Raw genomic sequence first — 21,782 nt, 5'->3', positions numbered from 1 at the left:
CAATTACCATGTGTTTCTTACTGCAAAGTTGATGCAACTTATTTATAAGGTAGAAAATTTTTAAAATTTTGTAGGGAAATATAATGAAAATTGTACTTCATGATAAAAATTTTGGTGATTACTAATTCTGTCCAAACTCATTATAAATGAGGAATCTAAAGTAAATGGACCATGGTTTTATTCCTAGTTTCAGCATAGCCAGTACTGAACCCAAAACTAATTTCAAACAAATGTTATTTGTCATGGGAACTATAGCTCATCTGTGAGGTGGTGCTAAAAATTGTAAATAAACATATTCTGCAAAAATATAAAGTATGTGTAGTAACATTATATATAGTTTTTAATTACTGCAGATCACTTTACTGGGCCAACACAGGAAAATGCATCGTATAATCCTTCTGTATATGATTTTAAAATCATATAGCAGTATATTTTTATGAATCTTATGTTTTTTTCTGTACACAGAGAACCTCAGTTTATTTTACTGATTAAACTGTCATATTATTTTTTCATTCTTTTTTTTCAGTTTCAAGACATACTACATTATTTCATCTTAACTAAGTTCTAGAAATTGTTTATTTTATTCAAAAGTATTTACTATCAGGAAAGCCATAACTGTACAGATGCAATAATATTTCATAGCAGAAATCATTTTTCTGAAAGACAAATGCAATTTTGGTGAACATATTTTGAATTATAATTGTACATGAAGATATATGCCAACTGACCATTTTTGCAGATAGACTACAGTCTAGTTGACCATGTGGCATGAACGGGGGCTCTGAGATTCCCCAATGTCCCAATAAATCCTATGCAACCTTCTAGCCAGTGATTGAAATTCTAGAGCATGAGTTTCATACTCTCACAAAAGGCCTTAATCAACCTTTCTATTAACTGTATTTTTTACTAGTAATACATATTTTTAATTCAGCAAATAATTCTACCTACCATTCGAAAAGAAATGATAAAGTAAGTTACTGCATGGATAACAATGGAAATAAAAAGAATTATATCTGGAGGAAATGAATATAGACAGATAATTCTTATGAGTTAAAAATTCATTTTAAAATCTTCTGTGGAGCTGGACATGGTGGCACATACCTGTAATCCCAGAGGTTCCAGAGACTGAGACAGGAGGATCATGATTTCAAAGCCAACCTCAACAATAACAAGGCACTCAGCAACTCAGTGAGACCCTGTCCCTAAATAAAATATAAAATAGGACTGGAGATGTGGCTCAGTGGTTGAGTGCTCCTGAGTTCAATCCCCAGTGCCAAAAAAAAAAAAAAAAAAAAAAAAAAAAAAAAAAAAAATTCTTTCTTAGAGAAGACCACAGATAACCACATTTAGTAATAAGTAAAATTTTACTTTTTAATCTCAAGAATGCTTTTTATGTTTTTATTAGTGAAAAGAGAATTAATTATATCACAGTGCTACACATTTGGTTCTAAGAAGGAAGGAGAGAAATGTATTGCTAAGTAGAGTGGAGCTGAAGAAGTGTGTTGGCTGTTGGCTTTATAACAAAGTTCAAATATCTTGTCATGGCTTGTATCTTAATCTGTTGTAGCTTATTATCATAATACACCCTCTACCTGTACATTCAGCCTAAGCTCTTATGATTTCCCTACTTGCCATCTGTGCTTTCTTTCCCATACTAAGGAGACTATAATTCCTAGAAACTAATAAAATGTGACTTGCCTCAGGTCTTTTAAACATAGAGAATACTCTTTGTGAACTATTTCTTTCCTTTCTCTTTATCTTGGAAATCCCAATTCATCTTTTTGGGTTCAGTCTAAATATCACACTTTCCAGAAAGCCTTTCTTTATTAAGTTCACCCTTGAGACCAAATCCATGCCTCTGTTCCATACTCATAAAACTCTGGCATTTCACTTGTTGTATCAGTTAACCATGGTTTGTAAAAGCCATGCTGAGTCTTAGAGGCTTAAAACAGCAAGGACTTATTATTCTTCACAAATCTGTTGGTTGGCAGGATGCTTCTGTGTTCATACATGTAACTCCATTCAAGTGAAGTGTTGTCAGTAAAGAAGATCCAGTGAATCTTCACTCAGGGTAATATTCACTGGGCACTTCAGTTATTCTTCTTGTGTCTCCTATCTTCCAGTAGGCTCAATATACTTTCTTAAGTGGCAATCTCTGAGAAACATTCTAAGACAGACCAGGTGGAAACTGCAAGCTGCAGAACTCACACAGTATCTGCCCCACTCTGTTGATCATAGCAACTCAGGAGAACAGTCCAGCCCCAAGGGGGTGAGAAATAAACTGTACTTTTGAGGTCAAAAGTTTCAAAGAAGTAGCTGGGTGTGGTGGCACATGCCTGAAATATCAGAGGCTCAGGAGGTTGAGATAGTAGGATTGCAAGATCAAAGTCAGCCTTAGTTATTTAGTGAGGCCTGAAGTAACTTAGTGAGACTCTGTCTGAAACAAAAACAAAACAAAAAATTAAAAAAGAAGGGCTGGGGATGTAGCTTAGTCACGAAGCATCCCTGGGTTCAATTCCCTATGAAAAAGGGGGAAAAAAAGTTGTGGCCGTATTTAATCTAATATAATAACATGGTATCTTCATGTTCTGTTATTTTTTGTTTGTCTTTTTGTTTATATTATCTCCTTTGCTTGTATCCTAGCATATTATACTACCTAGCAAAGGGTTGAAACAGTATATATGTATTAATTGAACTAAAGAAAGTAGTGATGCTATTGCTATTGATGTTTATTCCTAAAACATGGAATTCAAGTAATTTACTCTCAAAATATACTGTCTGGGCTGAAAATAAATATTATTTCATAGAAACATACAGCACAAGAGACTGGAACAGAACTGTAAAGAAATAAGGTAAAATGCACAGATGATGCCTAAAGAGCCCTAAAGAGGATGCAGGTATAATCACCAAAATTAAGAATACAATCCATATAATCTGGCAGTTGGAATAAAAGTGTCAGATAACACACAAGCCTGTCTTCCTTCCTTTCTTCCCTCCTTCCTTCCTTCCTTCCTTCCTTCCTTCCTTTCTTTCTTTCTTTCTTTCTTTCTTTCCTCCCTCCTTCCTTCTTTCCTTCCTTCCCTCCCTCCTTCCTTCCTTTCATTTTATGGCTCTTTCATTTGATGAAGCTCTCAGTTCAAAAGTCATTTTGTGTTTTATCAACTGCAGTTGTATTAATCTGCCTATTCTTTGTCTCTCCCATTTGAATGTAATCACTCTTAGGAAATACACTGTACTGTTCACCTCAGAATTATCTGGTGTCCTGCAATGTGTATAATCATAAAAATGAGAGATTACACTCCATTTATGTATGATCTAGCAAAATGTATAAATGCATTCTACTGTCATGTACAACAAATTAGAACAAATAAAAAATTAATTAAAAAACTCATGTATATAACAAGAATCATAAAGTTGAAGTGAAAATGGAAAAATTAAACTAAGTACAGATTTATCAAAGATTCCAAAGATATTTTAAATATATTTCCTGAGAGAAAAAAAAGTTAACACTTTGAGCCAAAATGCATTTATGCTTATAATATTTTCTATTGTATATAATTAGTTATATGTGTGAAATACTTCATATGACTATTACATTGCAAAAAAATTATCTAGTGTGTAGCAAAGAATAGTCACTCAATAAATTCTTGTTGCATAAATATGTGGATGAATAAATAAATGACCTAGATAATAATTATTGAATGAATGTGTAATGAATGACATAAATCAAGTCATTCACACTTACCTATGTTAATTATAATAGTGTATACACTCAACATGGTTGTTATGATGAGTAGATGTAAAGTGTTTATAATGGAAATTGCAAAAAGTGATCAATAATTGTCAGACTATGATTATCAGAACTTTGAGTCAGTGAGAAATAGTTGCTGGGGACTAATGTACTCCTGTTTCCCAGGGCCAAGAGTTCTCATAGTAAAGCATCCTCTTCCCATCAACAATAAAATTGATACATGACAAACAAGAATTTCTCCCTTGACATTCTCTGATGCATAGAGAAGTCCTTGTGTGTAAAAGTTAGGAACCAGAAATTTGCGAAAGTTTTGTTCATAACAAAATTGGGGAAAGATGAACCAAACTAACAATATTATAAAAAGCCTCAGGAGTGATGTGAGTCTTGTAAATGTAAAGTAGAAGAAAATTTTCAATGATAAGTGAAATTAGAATTCTGTGAACTGTTTTGTGAGAGGAAAAACTCAAATTGTTAAAGAAAAAAATTTTAAGAACACAGAAATATTGTATATCAAGCAGAAACTAAATTATTTATAAGAAAGCAAAACAAGCTATTGGAATGTGGTATGCATTTTTCATGTGTTTACAACTTAAAAAATATGTGATAGATGTGAATGGATAAGAATTTTTTACTTGATTCTCTTAGATAGACTTGGGAGCCCCCATCATATTTTTACAGGAGGAAAATTCTGTTCAGATATTTGTATGATAGGGATCTAAAGAAAACACTGGACACTTTCCTCTGCCTTTGTGTTGCACAAGAAATCAAGAGGCCTTTGTAAACGCCTGAACAATGGGGAGAAAGACCTCTAGTCATTGTCCTACCCACATTTCTTATGAAGGCAGATGATCCTGTCCTTCCCGTGATAGGCCAGAGTGAGGCAACCTTTATCTACAGGTTAGAATCCATGTTCTTAAACTATCCCATTTTTCATAGAGGAATAAAGGGAAGATGCGCATGTCAGCCTCATTGCCTGTCCCCAATTCCTACCATCTACTGCAGTCATTCCTCTCCTCTCTTGATTTGATGTGATCCCTGAAGTTCTAGACATCAGGAACCAAAAGCTAGAGAGGGAGTTTTCAGAGAAATTTCTATCTCTTTAGGAATATCCTCCCTGAGACAGGGGAATTGCTCGGGAAACTTGAAGCAATAATTTCTTTGCTGAGAATGGAGGAGATGGGAAAGAAGGTGAAAATAAAACATAAATAACATGCTGATTCAGATGCAGATGTTTTGCATTCTGTATTGTATTGGATAAGCTGAGTAGAAGTATACTTCACAGGAGTTAGGATTGTGGTTTTGAGATTACACAATGTAGCTTTGTACCCTGGGTTAACCACTTCCTTACTATGTGAATCAGAGTATGCTTTGAGAGCATGGTTTTACTATTCTCAACTCATAATGTCCTTTGAGGATTGAGTGAATTAAATAGGACTGTGTTCCAAAAATGCTGGTTACTGTTTATTCCATGTTTGTTTAAATATTTCTGTTATCTAGTTGTTTAAAGTAAACATATTGGAATGCCACACCTGCCTTAATCACCTCTATTCAGAAATTTGGAGAGATACAAAAATATCTTTTCACAGATGAGTGGAACAAGGCTTCATCACTCTTATAACGTTTAAAAGTCTAATTCCACAAACTTATTGGATATTTACATTATTATTTTTAACTGGAATATACCAAAATCATCTGGGTAGATATAAACCTTAGGATATTTAATCATGCAAATGATTAGAAGATCTCTTTTACTTTAATCTTTTCATCAAAAGTTTAAAGCAAATAAAATATGTGTGATCTTGATTAAACAAAACTCTCAAAAATTCTTTTCAGAATGCAGACTTTTATAACGTATGGTACCCTCTTTATGTAGATATAAATAGATATGTACATACAGATAAATAATCTCATCTATGAGATATTTATAGAGATTATACATATCATATAGTCTCTATCTGTATCTATTGAGAGAGAGAGAGAGACAATTAAGAGAGAGAGAATCACATTTTCTACTTTCCAATTTTTTTTGTTGTTTTTTGTTGTTACTGGGGATTGATCCCAGAGGTGCTTTACCAGTGAGCTATACCCCAGCCCTTTTAATTTTTAATTTTGACATAGGGGTCTCACTGAGTTGCTCAGGGGCCTCATTAAATTTTGGAAGGCTGCATCAAACTTGTAATCCTTCTGCCTCAACTACCCAAGTTTGGGGATTACAGCCACCATGCCTGGCTCCCATTTTGTATTTTCTATCATCTTAAAAAAGGACTAACGAGTCACAAACTCTTGCTCCATAATTTAAGATTGACTAACTTAATTCAATATTTGTTATCATTTTATGGTGCATCAATCCAATTCAAAACAAATAAGTTATTGCTGGAAATATCTTCAAGTTATTAAGAAAACTGGCATTTTTGTTCATGTGAGTCATCTATGGATTTCATCTTCAATAATTTTTTTTCTCAAGTAGAGAACACACATATTTATAATGAATACAACTCTAGAGCATTAGATGTTTTCAATACAAAAAGAAGAATGTGAGATTTAAGTACATGTAAAGTTAAAAGGTCTTAGACCACTTCTTTCAACTTGCCTTAATTTTATATTTCATTTAGCAAAAAGATATTTTCATGAATTTTGTCTAGGTGTCCTTGAGATGTCAGCACTCCTACTCTCTGGTTATTCACAAAACCAGTGTAAAATATTCTATGAACAAAATTAATTAAAAAAATTTTTCTTGTAGGTACTTATTTCACAGGATTAGTCAAAGCACATTTACATTAAAAGACTCAATGTTTACAACTAGTTTTTAATTGTTATGTATTTGTAAGAAGAATAACTTTCGAGGTATGGTTTCCAGATAATTTCCAGTAAGTTCAAGTTGAATTCGTTCAGATCAGCAATGCATAATCTTTTAATTTAAATGTGACCTAAGTATAAGGAATACCTTTATTAAATGCAAAACAAAACAGAAAGGGTTGTTGTTTATCTGACATTCAAATTTAACTGAGTGTTCTATATTTTTATTTGCTAAATCTTGTAGCCCAATCTTGTATCAGCTAAATGTTCATCCTACCTTTAGTTTATGTATCTCTTGTCCATATTATAGCAAGAACAATCTAAGATGCCAGTCTTGTCATACTGCTTCATATCTTTCAGGGATGCTTCATCTTTTTAAGTAAAGTTAAAATGTCTTGACTTTTTAAGTCTTGGTGTTTGTTATCAATCTCTCTGTGCCTGCCATGGCAAATAATTTTCAATTCCCTGAAAGTCTTGCCTATTCCTCAGCTGCACCTTTTTAATCTATTGCCTTCTGCGTAGATTATTCTTTTATTCTTCACGTTGCATGCAAAATCTACTCATCCTTTAAGCTCAACTGCAATGTCTCTTCAACTAGAAAGTCTCCCTGGTTTGAGTGACCATAATTAAGGGTTTTTCCAGTTATTTTTCTAGTTCTCTATCTATCCCTCTATTGAATATACCATAATCCTCTGATTTTTAACAGTTGTTAGTCTGTTTACTTGTAAGAAAAGGTAGATAGTAGTGGATACATAGTGATACATAGTAGTGAATGAATTCATGGTTTTTTGAAATAGCAAGGAAGAGAGAGAAGATGAAATAATATTTATTATTAAAATACTTAAAATTCTATTGAAACAGGAAAAACAATCCTTAGTCTCCTTGGTGTAGGAAGAGTATAGAAGATTCACTAAGTTATCAAACTTTGCATTCTCTGGGATAAGTGCAAAATAAAGGTTTTTTTTTTTTATATCTAACAAGATATAAAAACATAAGTAGTTTGCAGAATCTTATCATTCATATTTTGCTCTTAATTTATTTCTGTATTTTCAAGAAAATTTCTGTTCTAAATTATATGAATTCTTTGTAATAATGCTAAATTATCGTCTCATCTCCAGGGAAGCTTTCAATGAAAGAACTCCTAATTAACCTTCTGATTTACATCTTTCTGAGACTCAACACTCTCTTCTATCCTCGAGTATAAAGAGTAAAAGAGAGCTGACCCAAATGTCAAATGTTAACATAGATTTATTTCTGAGATCATTCTGGATCAGATTTCTGCATTTTATGCCTAAATTTTAACACTCATCTCTTGCAGTAATCAGAATAAAGAACCAAACCACACATGATACCACATCTGTTTCAATCAATTCAATTCTATGTAAATTTCAACTATCAATTTCATAGTGTTGAAATATTTTGATATTACGATACAGGTTTTGTACATATAGTATTCAAAGAAAGTATTTGAGAAAAGAAAATTGGCAACATAATTACATGAAGAAATATAAATGATTGCCTCTAAATATGAATAAGTATATAATAAATATACTACTTTTAATTATATGTAATAACCCAATATACGGTATATAAGTAGATTTCTCTTTCAGGTTAATGATAGCTTTTAATAATAGACTTGTTTGTTGCCATTTCTGGAGGTTATTTTTTTTTTTCACTCCAAAATGCTGCTTTTCTAAACTAAGGTTGGTTGGTATTTATTTTTAGGCTAATCCTGCTACTAATTAATTTGCTACTATAAAATAAAACGTATACAGGAAAATAAGACTTTTTTTGGCCTTAATTTTTTATTAGGTTGTTTTTCTACAGCATATTTAGGCAGATTCTCACTGGTTGCTCAGCAACCCTTCCACAATCAACACCATAATAGTCTTTCCTGAGGAATGTTAGCCCTTTCCTAGTCACCTGTACCTTCCTTATATCCCACTTGTTAATAATAAAACCAATTCTTCCAATTGTATGATAATCACATGGGATCAGATATCAATTTATGATAGCTGCCTGGAGGAGGATCACTAGATATTCTTATGGCAGGATTCACACTCCTCCCCAAAATAGGTATCTCCTAGACAGCCCATAATATTTCTTGTGAGAAGAGAAATATATAATAAAGTAATGCAGGTTGGATAGTTAAGAAAATACTCTAGTGTATGTGTTCTATCAACCAGAAACTTATATTTCTGATTATATAATTTAGAGCCAGGCACCATGGTGAACTCCTATAATCTGGGTAGCTCCAGAGGCTGAAACAGGAGGATCATGAGTTCAAAGTTAGCTTCAGCAATTTATCCAGGCTCCAAGCGACTTAGCAAGATCCTGTCTCAAAATGAAATATAAAAAAACTGTTGGGTATGTGGCCCAGTAGTTAGTACCCCTGGGCTCAATTCCTGATACTAAAACAATAATAATAATTTTCAGGAGGGCAATATTTAATACTAAAAATAAATCATCTTTCAGTAACATCTGGCTACATAGATAGAAAGATGTGGGGGTAAGGAAAACTTAGTTTGCCTTTAAATCATATCACATACATAAAACTAGTCACACATCCTTCAGGCATTTACAGAATAAAAGTTTATAGTTTATGCAAAATGATGATAACGTCTCCCCAATATAGAAAGCCAGTATGGAAGCAAATAAAAGGTAAATGGGATACATAAAGATAATCAAGATAGGGAAGACCTAGGGACCTGATGGGCTAGGTCGGGTTGAAGAAAAATAACTTGTTTCTTCTTTTGATCATTAATAGTACAAAAGGTAACCCCAAGCACCTTTACCTCACTTATTTCTCTTCTCATTCAAAATAAGAAGATACTATCATTATAAATGAATATTTTTTTGGAAAGCAGTCTGGGGAATGAAAGAAAGGAAAAACCCTACCATCATTTGAGAAAAACACCAATAAAGGAGTAATTTACATGTTCTTGGATGCTTTTTAAATTCTTTTTCATACCTCAATTCTAGTACATACACTATAACATTTAATTATATTGGAATTATGTTTCATATAGTGCTTGAACAAGTTCTAGGTCAATTTCTTATGTTTACATTTAGCACTCAAGATTTATTGGTTAAATATAAAACATTTTATTTTGGGAGGAAGGAAGACCGTAGTACATTTAACCACTTTTACTTATTCATTCCTCCTTCATGTGTTTGTCTAATACTCAAGGGAAAGTGGAAGATAAACATGTAAAGGGTATTGTATTTCAAAACAGTATAAATGGGTATGGATTATTACTTACAGCAAGAATGTACAAGTAAAGATGTTCCTGATATTACGTCTTGGAATTAAATATGTAGAGTAACCCTTTTTCTTAATATTGCCTTTAAATCTTCCATGAAAACTCACAGCTATTCCATGAGATTTTGTATGGAAGGAAATAAGTGTGTGCTAAATTTAATTTTTAGTATGGGGAAACTACAATGGCATAGGCTTCTACTCTAAATGATAAAAGCTGTTGCAACAAAGAAGTTTAAAAATGCATGATTCTGGTTGATGGTTGCTGAAAAAGATGTGGCAGGTTGTTCTGTTGCTTTCTCTTCTTATAAAATATAACAGTGATGCCCATGAAACTTTTTAAAACATAGGTTTTTAAATTCTATTGTCAATATCAAGATTTTATGGGAAATAATTATAATTTGTTACATAAAAAGACTTGTTTATATTTGATAAATTTCTGAAAGTGGTGTGTGTGTTTGTGAGCACATTGAAATAAAAAATGGCCCCTAGAATCCACTACTGCATAGATGGGAGACTTCTAAAATGTAGGAAAAGTAGAGTTGATAAGATGCTGAAACTGATTGTTTAACTTCATTTTAATCAACTGGGGGGAGCAAGAAATGGTCATGAGAAGGGGGATGGGGAAGAAAGAGAAATTATCTTGGAGCTTCTCACAACCATCTATTTAAAGTAGATTTTTCCCTAGCATGCTCTCATTCTGTTTTTAGTGCTGTGAAGTGAGATGTCTAATCTTTCACATTTTTATGACAAAACTGTGATAATATTTAGTATATCATTCATACATTTATATATGTATACAGTTTTGTCATGGTTGCCACAGTAATTTTTAAGGCTTTATAATAGTTTTTATGTTTTCATATATCATTTGCAAAATGATATCATTATTTGAGTTTATCAAAATTTCAAACAGTTGAGAATTAGGGGTTCTTTTCTTACTTGTAAAACAACTTGGAATAGAAAATGCCTTGCTTAAAATTTGTTTTATAATAATTTATTTACAATAAGTGTGCTTCTAGATGTATCACTAAATTTACTAAAAAGTCTTACTATCATCAATTTCCACTTGAATTGCAAATATTTTATTTAGTCATTGATTCTGCATATTATATCAGTAAGACCACTTGTACTTTTAAAATAATAACAAATCCACTTATTAAACTCAATGCTGGTTTCCCATTCAGTGCTTATAATTTTAGATAGGAATATATGACATAAATATAAATATAAATATAAATTTTTAAATCAACATGGCAATAAATTCAGAAAGTGTATATTTAACTTCTCAGTTGCATTTTTAAATTGATATATGTTTAACTAATCCACAATCTTGGAAAATCTGTTACTTGTATCACTGATCTTTTTCTTATCACTAATATGAATTTGTTTTCACATTTCAACATCTCAGAAACCTGGGCACAGATTATACCATTCTTGCATTGTCATATCATGGTTTAAATGTCAGACTATATTACATTTATTTAATAAGATAAAATACCACAATTGAATGTAGCTTCAATATAAATGCAATATTTTAATTTAGTTAATTCAATTAATTGAAAGTATTTGCATACCTATCAATTTAAACTATTAGACACCAAACTATACAGAGTTTAGGATACTGGAATTATTAATGTCAAAATGCAAAATACTTTAGCTATTTTCCCAAAAACCACATGCTTAATGAAAATGGTAACATCTAACATGTAATAAATCATGACATTGTTTTACTTCACACACATAAAATTAGTTTGCAGATGTACTCATATATTGGTGTGTTTCCCTATAAGCTTCATTTAAGTATTATTACATATAGACAGAAAACAAAACACAAATAAAATTACATATACTAAAATTTCTAGAATATTTAAATGATGACTGGAATAGAATTGTTGCATTAGGAGTATTTTGATTTTATTATTTTGTTGTTATTTCATTTTGCATATAAGACTTTCTCTTGTTTTCCTTATTTTCATTTTAAATATTTAATGAATATTGTCATTACATATTATTATTTTGTTAAATTTTCATGCAAATGCTTCAAATGAAACACAAAATTAAAGGAACAGAATATATGAATTCAATTTAGATTAAAATGTGCCAAATAAAAATATATAAAGCCAACTTCACTGAATATGAATTATCTTTCAGGTGTTTTCATGTAGTTGTGTGTTTTGAACTGTCTCCTCTTTTCTCCTGTTCCTCTGTGATGAGTTAGACAATATTTACAAAGCAGCATAGCATAAAGTTTGAAAACATCTACAGGTCTAAACATTTTTCAAAAAGGAATTTCAAGTTATTCCAAGTTGAATCCTGATATGAGGTTTTATTTTATACATTTTCTACATTCAGACTTATTTTTAGTCACTTGCAGATACATTGCTAAAATAAAAAAGCCTTCAAAACTAAATTTTCATTAAAATATATAATCAAATCAAATTTAATATTGTATGCAACATTTTTGAATAAATTTGCTAATTTACATGTATAGCATGTCATTTTCCATTATCATAATCCCAAATGTGACATATAATTTTGATTCATAGAAACATGTTTATATATGTAAACCATTTTATTTTATTTTTGTTATTTTGGGAAATGTTTTGTTAAGTAATATTTAAACATTATATTTCAGATCTGTTTTTATGTTGTAAGCATCTTATTCAAAATATATCTCAAGTAATTTAATGACAGGATAATCTACTTGTGATAAATTACATCTTGTGTATGTGATTCAATTTCAAATTAAGAGTGAATTTTCTGAATGTATATTTTCTTTCATTAATTTGATTTATATGTCTTGTATGCATTTGACTGTTTCATTCAAAGACAATGTTTACATAATTGTGAAGTATGTTTCAATTGGGTAAGTTATGTATAGTTAATGCTGGATTGTCTCTATACATAATTCTAAGACTTTTCCCAACATTGACATTACTTCATAAAACAGTATGTACTCAAAAGTGAGTGTATCTATATTGTTAGATCATGAATTTTGATGATTCAAAAATCTGTGTTTCATACACTGACAATTTAAATTGACACCAATATCATTATTCTAAATTGGTTTACATTAGAAATAAAAAGTTTATACACATGTGGTATATAATTGCATGATGATGGGTGATTTTATCACTTTATAAAGAAAGTCAATATTATTACTTTCTAATTTCACTACATGCATCAAGCATATCTATCTAAATTTAGATGCACTTCAACTTCTGCTATCAATAAATCATATCTATTTTTCACCTTACAAAAATTTGAACATCCTATTAAACTCATCTCACACTGACAAAGTTTAATGCTTGACAACAATAACAGTTATCTTGAAGTGATTCTTATACTAAATCTTCACTTTCCACACTTTATCAAACTGCTTTTTGTGAAAGTTAAAAGCAAACTTATCAGTTTCCTCTCCCCCTTTTGGAATTGATTTTTCATTTATGTCAATATGAAATGTGACTTTGCTATGGTAAGAATGATAATCATATTTCATTTTTGTTTATCATTTTTGTTATTGCTTATATGAGTTTAGCCTTATTGTTGAATTCATTCATTCATGTAGACTTTCTTTTGATGAGTGTTTCTTGAGCAACTGCTGTGGGCCAGACAGTACTGTACATGGTAAGAATTCAACCGTGAATAGCATATACAAAAATTCAATCTTCAGGGAATTTGCATTCTAGTATGGGAAAGGAAAGAATATGATGTATATTAAATCATGAGAACTGGTTAGTAAAATATTTGGCTGAAGTACACATCTGATTAGATTATGGTTATTGAAGAAAGGGGATTTTCCATTCTTTATTTTAGCATGAAATCCTGTCCAGTATTCAGGGTAAGAGACTAGTACAGAATCAGTACCACCTTTGTTGGAAGTTATACTTCTGAAGCTGAAAGATTGTTTTTATTTGTTCTTTTTGATATATATGACAATAGAGTGTATTTTGACCTAGTATACATACATGGAGTATAACTTATTCTAATTAGGATCCCATTCTGTGGTTGTACATTATGTGGAGTTGCAGTGGTCTTGTATTCATATATGAACATAAAGCTGAAGATTGTTAGCAGGTCCCAATCTAAACTCTTTTAAACATCAATTTTTGTTCCCATATTTGATCTGGAACTTTGTTTATCCCCTGGGAGTTTCAAGAAAATAGATATTTGTAATTTGTTTGTAGGCAACCTAAGTCTCTTCTCAAGAATTACCACAGAATTATTGACAAAAATCCAAGAATTTTTTTTGAGATTAGTCATAGTGACTCATGATGAAATATGGTAATTCAGTTTACCTCTTTGTTAAAGGTAGGAATACTTATGTTTGAGACAAAGTACAAATTTTATTATTTCTCATACTTTTAATTTTTAATTAGAAGCACATGTTTGTAGTTAAATAATTTCCCTTTAAAATCTGAACACCTGTAAATTATGAATAAGTTGTAAAAATATTAAAATATTAGTTTTTCATTTGGCTTTCACATGTCATTTCAAAAATGGGAAGCTCAATTAAATTCTAGAAGCACAATATGGAACAGTTTTCTAGTAATGAGTATGTGGGCATCCCAAATGTACAGTTTATATGAGATCAATTTCTGCATGTTAGTACAGTAAGTAGGTATTTCTTAACCATGTGATTAAAGTAAATCCTTACTAAATTTTATCTTATTAAATACCACAAGCTGATTTGCATAACCATCATGAATTTAGTAGATTCTAATCTTCAGAGAATAACTTGGGTAAATATTTAATAGTAGTTTTTTTCTAATTGATATTTAAAATATATTAACATTGAAAATAATCTGAATATTGTCATACCTCATTTACCTCTGGTTCCTTCAAAGCATAATCATCATTTATTTCTTTTGAATTTTTATATCAAATTCCAACAGAATATGACAATTCAGCCTGGAATAATTAGCAGAGATTTTTTTTTTTTTGCTTGCCTGTCAATGAGGGGCACCATATTTAACTTCCGTTCTTCCTTTTTGAGTTCAAGGCAAAAAGCAGAATTACTAGTCTAATATTTACTTGCCTATAGCACAAGAGGGAAAAAAAAAGATAAGGTAGAGCATTCTCAAGTCATATTAAGTGATATTGCTTTTTTCCTCTTTTAGAATGATCAGAGTATCTCTGTGCATGTTAGTCTATCTAATTAAAAATTGTGGAAATAATTTTGAAATATTGAAAAAGGTATATGAAAGCATATACCACTCATTGGTTTTAAAAAATACCCAGGAATTTTCTAACCACCACCTATGATTCCTAATTAGTAGTTGTAGCTCCAAAGTTCAGTGCTTTATTTTGTTAAGCATTTTAGATGTCAAGATCTTTTTAAATATATCCTCATTCTGTTTCAGTTTCTCTTATAAGATTACTTCTTTATTACATAACAATCATGTATTACCAAGTATGACCTTTTAAAAAATTTAAGTGCAAAGAAAAGTGGATACTAATTTGGCATTATGAATAAATGTTTTTAAATTATAATAAAACCTTAGTAAGGATGAGAATGTGGTAATATTATATATATATATATATATAATTATACCTTAGGGTAATATGGATATGGTAATATACTTGCACAGATATAAATAGACACATATACTCATGGTGAAATGCTTATGAGGTATTTAGAAATCCCCAATCATTATTTAAGACTAATATTGTGTGAATACAAGTTGCATATTTACTAATAATTTCAATCGCTTTTAAATTAATTTAATTTAATCAGTCCAAAATTGCTTAATCTAAAATTTTATTTTGAAAGTGAAAATATTGAATAATCTTTTAAAAATGAATTAAATTTTATAGTATATAAAGCTCATGCCATTGAACATTTTACTATGTTGGAGGCTTTCTAGCAAATGAGGTTAAAATTGATATTTACATACAGTAATTTCAGTCTCTTTTTCATCATTTTGTTTTCATTTTTGTTTTGATTTTAAATTTTCTCTTTTTTACTTGCTTGTCTTAAAATAGAAAATTTTGATATTTTTCCCAGAAGTTATGAAAAGATATGGTACAGAATATTCAAAACATACTTTTGAGTAAAGTGTGGTTACATAGTTACCATTCTGTCAAAACCTGTCACTTTCCAGATATTTTTTTCTAAAATTCTTGGGCAGGTTAAAATGGAAGAAGAAAAAGATTGATTCAGGGCTACATAAAGTGTTTATTTACTCTTTCACTACCCCACCCCTATGCTTTCTAGTAAAAATGTATTGCATTCTGTATGTGATATTTATCTATAGGTTGATTGATATAAACAAACCTACAGATCTGGTGTGCTTCACATTTTAGTGGCGTATTTATGTTTTGCCTCTTCATGTTGATTATTCTTAAGGTAATAGAAGAGAATATAATTTATTAAATTTATCAGAAAATTTAAACAACAAAATTTAAAAGAAAGAGTTAGCATCTAGTGCTACTGTGTCCCACAGGTTCTTCTACATTGACCCACACTACCTCCACTGGTGAGTTAGAGGAGCATAACAGGACTACCACTGGTGCTATTGCTGTTGCTAGCACACCTGCAGATGTTACTGTATCCAGTGTTACAGCTGTCACCATCCATAGACTTTCCGAGGAACAGCGAATGCAAGTTACGAATCTCAGAAATTCAGGTCTGGACCCCAACACGTCCAAGGATGGGCTCGCTTCTCATCAAGCAGATACACAAAGTACAAGGAGAAGACCAAGAAATGCTGAACAGATAGAAAGAACTAAAGAGCTTGCAGTTGTTACTCATAGAGGTATTGGATGTTATTTTACTTGTGCCCATTTAGTTACAGACAAAGATATCTTTTGGTAATGATTTTAATTAGAGAATGAACTAAAAGAGAGCCATGATATAGAAAGTGAGAGTTCAAAGTAGCTGAACAACAGAGAGAGTAAAAGACAAAGCAGGAATAATTTGGAAGCACAGAAATTTAAAAAAAAAATTAAAAAGTACAAGTTGGAAGGGGTGGGAATAAAATAGAAAGAAAAGACTGCTAAAAAAAGATAGTGAAAACTAATAGTAAATACCTATTGTTTCATATTATTTATGATGTGAGGTAACAGAAAAATGAAGTAGCCACTTTCCATTAATAAATGCACATATTTACACATAATTTATCTGATGTAGTGATTTTCCATGTTTGCATGGGATTTGTATGTCATACATCCTAATTATACTTCAGAAAAATAGTTATTTTGTTTGGAAAAAATGGAAATACATCTGGTGATTGTTTAATGTAGTTTATTTTTTTATTTCTAAATTATCTGACTCATGAATGTACTGAAAGCAGGTATCTCATGTTGGAAAGAAAACAGTGAATAATTGTTAAAATACCTCCAAAATTAAAACATGCCTTATCTTTTAATCTGTTTTTTAGAGCAAAAGTACCATAGGACTCAATCATACGTAATAATTTTATACTCAGTTAATATAAGTCTATCTTTTACAAAATTAGGAAGTCAAACAAACATATTTTTTTCTGTTTCTTAATGGCAAGTTACATAGAGTCCTTCAGGGAAAATCTAGTGTCAAAAATAAAAGTGTTCATTTATATCAATATATTCATCATTGGAAGCATTAATTTATTGAACATATTTCAAGTATAAACTATTCCATTTCCAACTCATCATCATATACTTTTTAAACTGGCTATAGTTTTGGTAATGTAAAGCTTAGGCGTTGCTTATGCAGAAAATGATATGAGTATGAAAAATCATTCAATGCTAAGAGCAATGAAAAGGAAAATCAAGACATTTTTACATAAATTATTTGAAAATCATACAAAAATATCTTAGAAACTCGTTTTCATTAGATTTGTACTGTGTTTCTTTGATTCGCTTTAAGACACATTCTAAAATGAATTTTTAGCATGTGGTAGTCTGACATCATCTTGCTTCTCTATTCATTTTCTACCATGAATATTGTTACTCATAAGAATATAAGATTAATACTAGAATTAATAATTTATTTAATCAAGTAGACAGTTTCTTCATATTAGTGGGAAATAAAAATGGGTAAAAATCATAATAAAATATTGATTATGAAGCAAAAATTATTTTTTCACTTTGGAAGATTTCATGAGCTAGCTAACATTGACAAAGTACCCCAAAATTATTTTATTACCCACCAAATAGACATAGGGTAATTTATTAAATAAGTCAATTGTAAACATCAACTATAATGTGATTAGTGCCATTATGTTTTGTGAGAAACTGTAATTAAAAATTAATATCTTATAAATGGGATAAGTCAGTTTTGATTGAAAGATGAAAAGATAGTAATATATTATTAGATTATATAAAGTGATTTGAAAATGATTTGCATAAAATTTTAAGTAAATTTAAATTAAATATTCAGGTAAATTTAAATTAAATATTGCATGCTTCCTTGATAGATTTCAAACCAGTGCTCATGTTTTCTTAATCACCAACGTAATCTTTCAATGTAGTTTGAGAACCCATACCTGTTTCACATTTCCCCACATTTTTTTCTAAACCAGTGTTTCTAAATGTAGTATTCATTCATTGGTGCCATCTATTTTGGATAAAAATTTTTCATATACTTACATTTAAATTATATGCAAAATATAATATGGAGAACACTATAAGTGTTATATTTATCATTCACAGTGAGTTAAATTATTATACATTATCAAATCACTATTTTAAATAAAATGGTCCTTCTGTTTCTTTCTTCAATAGCCTATTACTATTTCAATGATTTCTGCTATTTATCCATTATGCTTTAGAGCAAATCTAGTAATATCATGAGGTAAAAACAGTCAAAATGAAGGGCAAAGGAAACATATGATCCTCCATGTGTCATTTAATGTTTTAAAAGCTTTCAAAATATAGCTATAATTTCAGACATAAAACTATCTTAAGACTTGATTCCTAGCAAGTCTAAATATCTAAATTGGAATTTACTGACATCAGAACAGTATTCTTTAAAAAAATAATATTTACAGTTTAAACAACATGCCTAAAATATTGAATGAGTACAACTTTCTTGTGAGAAATAATAGACACTATATGATCCCTTCCTTCAAAAACTGAAAGAGAATTGAAAACAGAGAATCATCTTGGCGGTACAAGGAAATTTTGTCAAATTCATGGTCGATCAGAGTGTACTAAAGGACTTTCAGATATAAATAGGGAGTTAAGTCATTTTTAAAGTAAGAGACAGTAGATAGCATTAGAAACCAATCACTATTTCCACATATTTAGAAAAATATTTCTTATTCTTCTACTCCATTATCTACAATGTATTCAAAATGACTTTTAAAACATTAAAATTGATCATGTCATTCCACTTTTAAAGCTTCCTGTGATTTATCAATAACCTTAGGAATAAAGTTAATATTTGCTGGTGATTTGACAATCTGTATAATTTGGCTTTTTGCCCTTACTCCAAATTCTCCTCTACAACTTCCACAATCACTGTATTTTTAGCCAATCAGAATTTAGGTTTGTAAAATACACCATGTTCTTTTCTACATTGAGCCATTCTGATAAGCTATTCATTCTGTCTTTCAACCAGATCATTTTAATTCCCTTTTGAGAATTTATTTATTACCTCTGGAAGATTAGATCTTCCACTTAAAATCTGCCATTATAACCTGCACTTTCTCTACCCTTGTAATTACTAGTCCCATGGTTTTTCCTGTAAATTTTAAGCCCTCTCTGGAAAGAAGTGTAGGGTAATGTAGTTATTGCATTCACAGTTACTGATCCATAGATGCAAATAGAAAATTCATGTTAAACTAATTACTAAATATTCACAATGTAATTATCTAACAGGTTCACTCAAATTATGAAAGATTTTATATTACCTTATCTATGTGCTTCAATATTAAAGGTGACTATGTACTTCACTTTGTCAAAGTTCAATGCTTTTTAAAATATATTTTCAAAGGCCACAGTATTTTTATGAACCCATAGCAATATGTTCCTCTTATTATATTACCTCTTAAAAAGTCACAACATGAAATAGTCTGCCATTCTTATAACCTTTGTATATCTATAAAAATCAAAAGAAATTTACAATCAAGCACAAGTAAACTATAAACTCAATATAACAATATAAAAGCATTGTTATATTATAACAGGTGTTATTTAGCTGAAGTTAATTACCATCTAAGGCATGAATATGACAATGATTGTTATAGGTTCCTTTGATGTCTGCAAGTTCATTCTTAATGCACTCTGAGAATTTAGTATTTTGCATTTTTTTCTATTCACACTGTAATTAAACTTTCATTTTAGAGCTTTTTGATCATTACTAATTCACAATTTGTCTCTTTTCAATAACCTATGGCAATTAAAATATTTTAATAGACATCAATATTAAGATGACCACAAAGAAAATATAGACTAAAATTGCATATGGTATTTGGAACGTTTTATGTATGTGAACTCAAATCTATGTGTTAATTTATGAAATTAAGTTAGCTCACTCTATTTCATATAAGTAACAGCTGTAAAATTAATGAATAATCTGAAAAAGAAACTTGGGATATTAGTGAATGATCTCTATAATCCTCTATTAGGTATTATTCCAATTAATGTCCCTATTGAACTGTAGTGAAAACATCAGTAATTCTATTTAAATTAAATTATGATAAATTTTTCACTTTCTGCTTCTTGGTAATAGAAAATTATTTCAAGTTTTTTTTTTTCATTTGAAAAGAATCTATTGAGGTAAAAAGAAGTAAAAGAGAAAAAGATTAATAAATAATGTTTGTTTAGATCTTCTTGAAACTGTGGATTAATACTGCACTACACTATATCAATGTCTGTTGTTCTCAAAATGAAAATTCAGCTTTTATTGGTTGGACTTTAATCCACTTTTCCCACCAACTATGTATGAGAGCCTATTCAGGTCACCCAAAGTATTAAAACTCAATATCCATATCTGTAAAATAGTTACTCGAATATCATATTATTATACCAGGGTTACTGTGAGGACTAAATGTGAAAGTGGGAGGAACAACCAACATATCTTGGTTATTTACACTCAATGTAAATAAAACACCAAATTGCCCTCTGTCAATGTTAAGTCTTGTAGTCAGAGAACTCGGCAGAGTCTGCACTTACCCCTTCTTGTATTTTATGATTTTGAGTGATGAGTTCAGTTCCCAAGCCACACCTTAGTAACTGAAAATAGTTGTCTCATAGTGTTATTTGAAAAGATTTAGCACCACTTCTGACATAAGTGTTTGTAACACTTGTAACACATGCTAATTAGTATTTTTTATTATTATTCACCAAATTTGTTTCAACTTTTGCTCCCTACATGACACTGTACTGGATAGTAGGAATATAAGAATGAACAATACAGCTATGCCCCAGAGTTGTCTACTTAATTAAAAAAATAATTAAAATTATTGTAAGAAACACTTAACTAGCAGTATTTTTTAAATGCTGATGAAGTGTAGTGAAGGGACGGGTTACTTCTGAATGTAAAAATCAAGGAAGACTGCACAGAGGACATTCGAACTAATTCTTGAAGGTTGAATAAAAGTTTGAAACTAGTAAATTTTGTTTATATTACTAAGGGTCCATAGAAAATGCTAGATATTTGGGTTGAATAACAACATGAGTCTATGACCAAATAAATAAATGAAGTGTTCAATTATGTTTAGAGGAGGAATTTCATTAACATAAGCAAACCTAAAAATAATTGATATTTTTGATTTACAAAATATCCAGATGTTTAAAATTAGGTAATATATATCTAGCCATATTTTTAAATTAATTAGGAACTTTTATTACTTTAACTGTAAGATCTCTTTTGAAATTATTTCTTAATGTTTATTTAAAATGCTCTTTTCAATTATTCCTTAAGCCCTTATTTCAATATTATAGCCCTAAATTATTTTACCTCAAAGTTGACTGAAAGTAGAAAAATTATGTAATAATAGGTCTAATACATAGTAATAGAGTACCTTGTATTCCTAGATTAATCTCTTT

At 30.2% G+C, this 21,782-nt stretch overlaps 1 protein-coding gene across 2 annotated transcripts in view; it reads left to right on the top strand.

The window, feature by feature from the left end:
• Positions 1-21,782, top strand: part of CSMD3 (CUB and Sushi multiple domains 3) — a 1,211,679-nt gene that overhangs the window by 411,718 nt on the left and 778,179 nt on the right. Inside the window, exon 7 of one of the 2 annotated variants that reach the window (XM_079134050.1) lies at positions 16,253-16,564. The exons of the other annotated variant lie outside the window; for it this stretch is intronic. Coding sequence (XP_078990176.1) covers positions 16,253-16,564 — 312 coding nt within the window. The remainder of the gene's footprint in view (positions 1-16,252; positions 16,565-21,782) is intronic. 2 annotated transcript variants of the gene reach the window in all.

This window comes from Sciurus vulgaris, assembly GCF_902686455.1.
Source record: "Sciurus vulgaris genome assembly, chromosome: 1".
NCBI lineage: Eukaryota > Metazoa > Chordata > Mammalia > Rodentia > Sciuridae > Sciurus > Sciurus vulgaris.
This window is presented reverse-complemented; position numbering and strand designations above follow the sequence as displayed.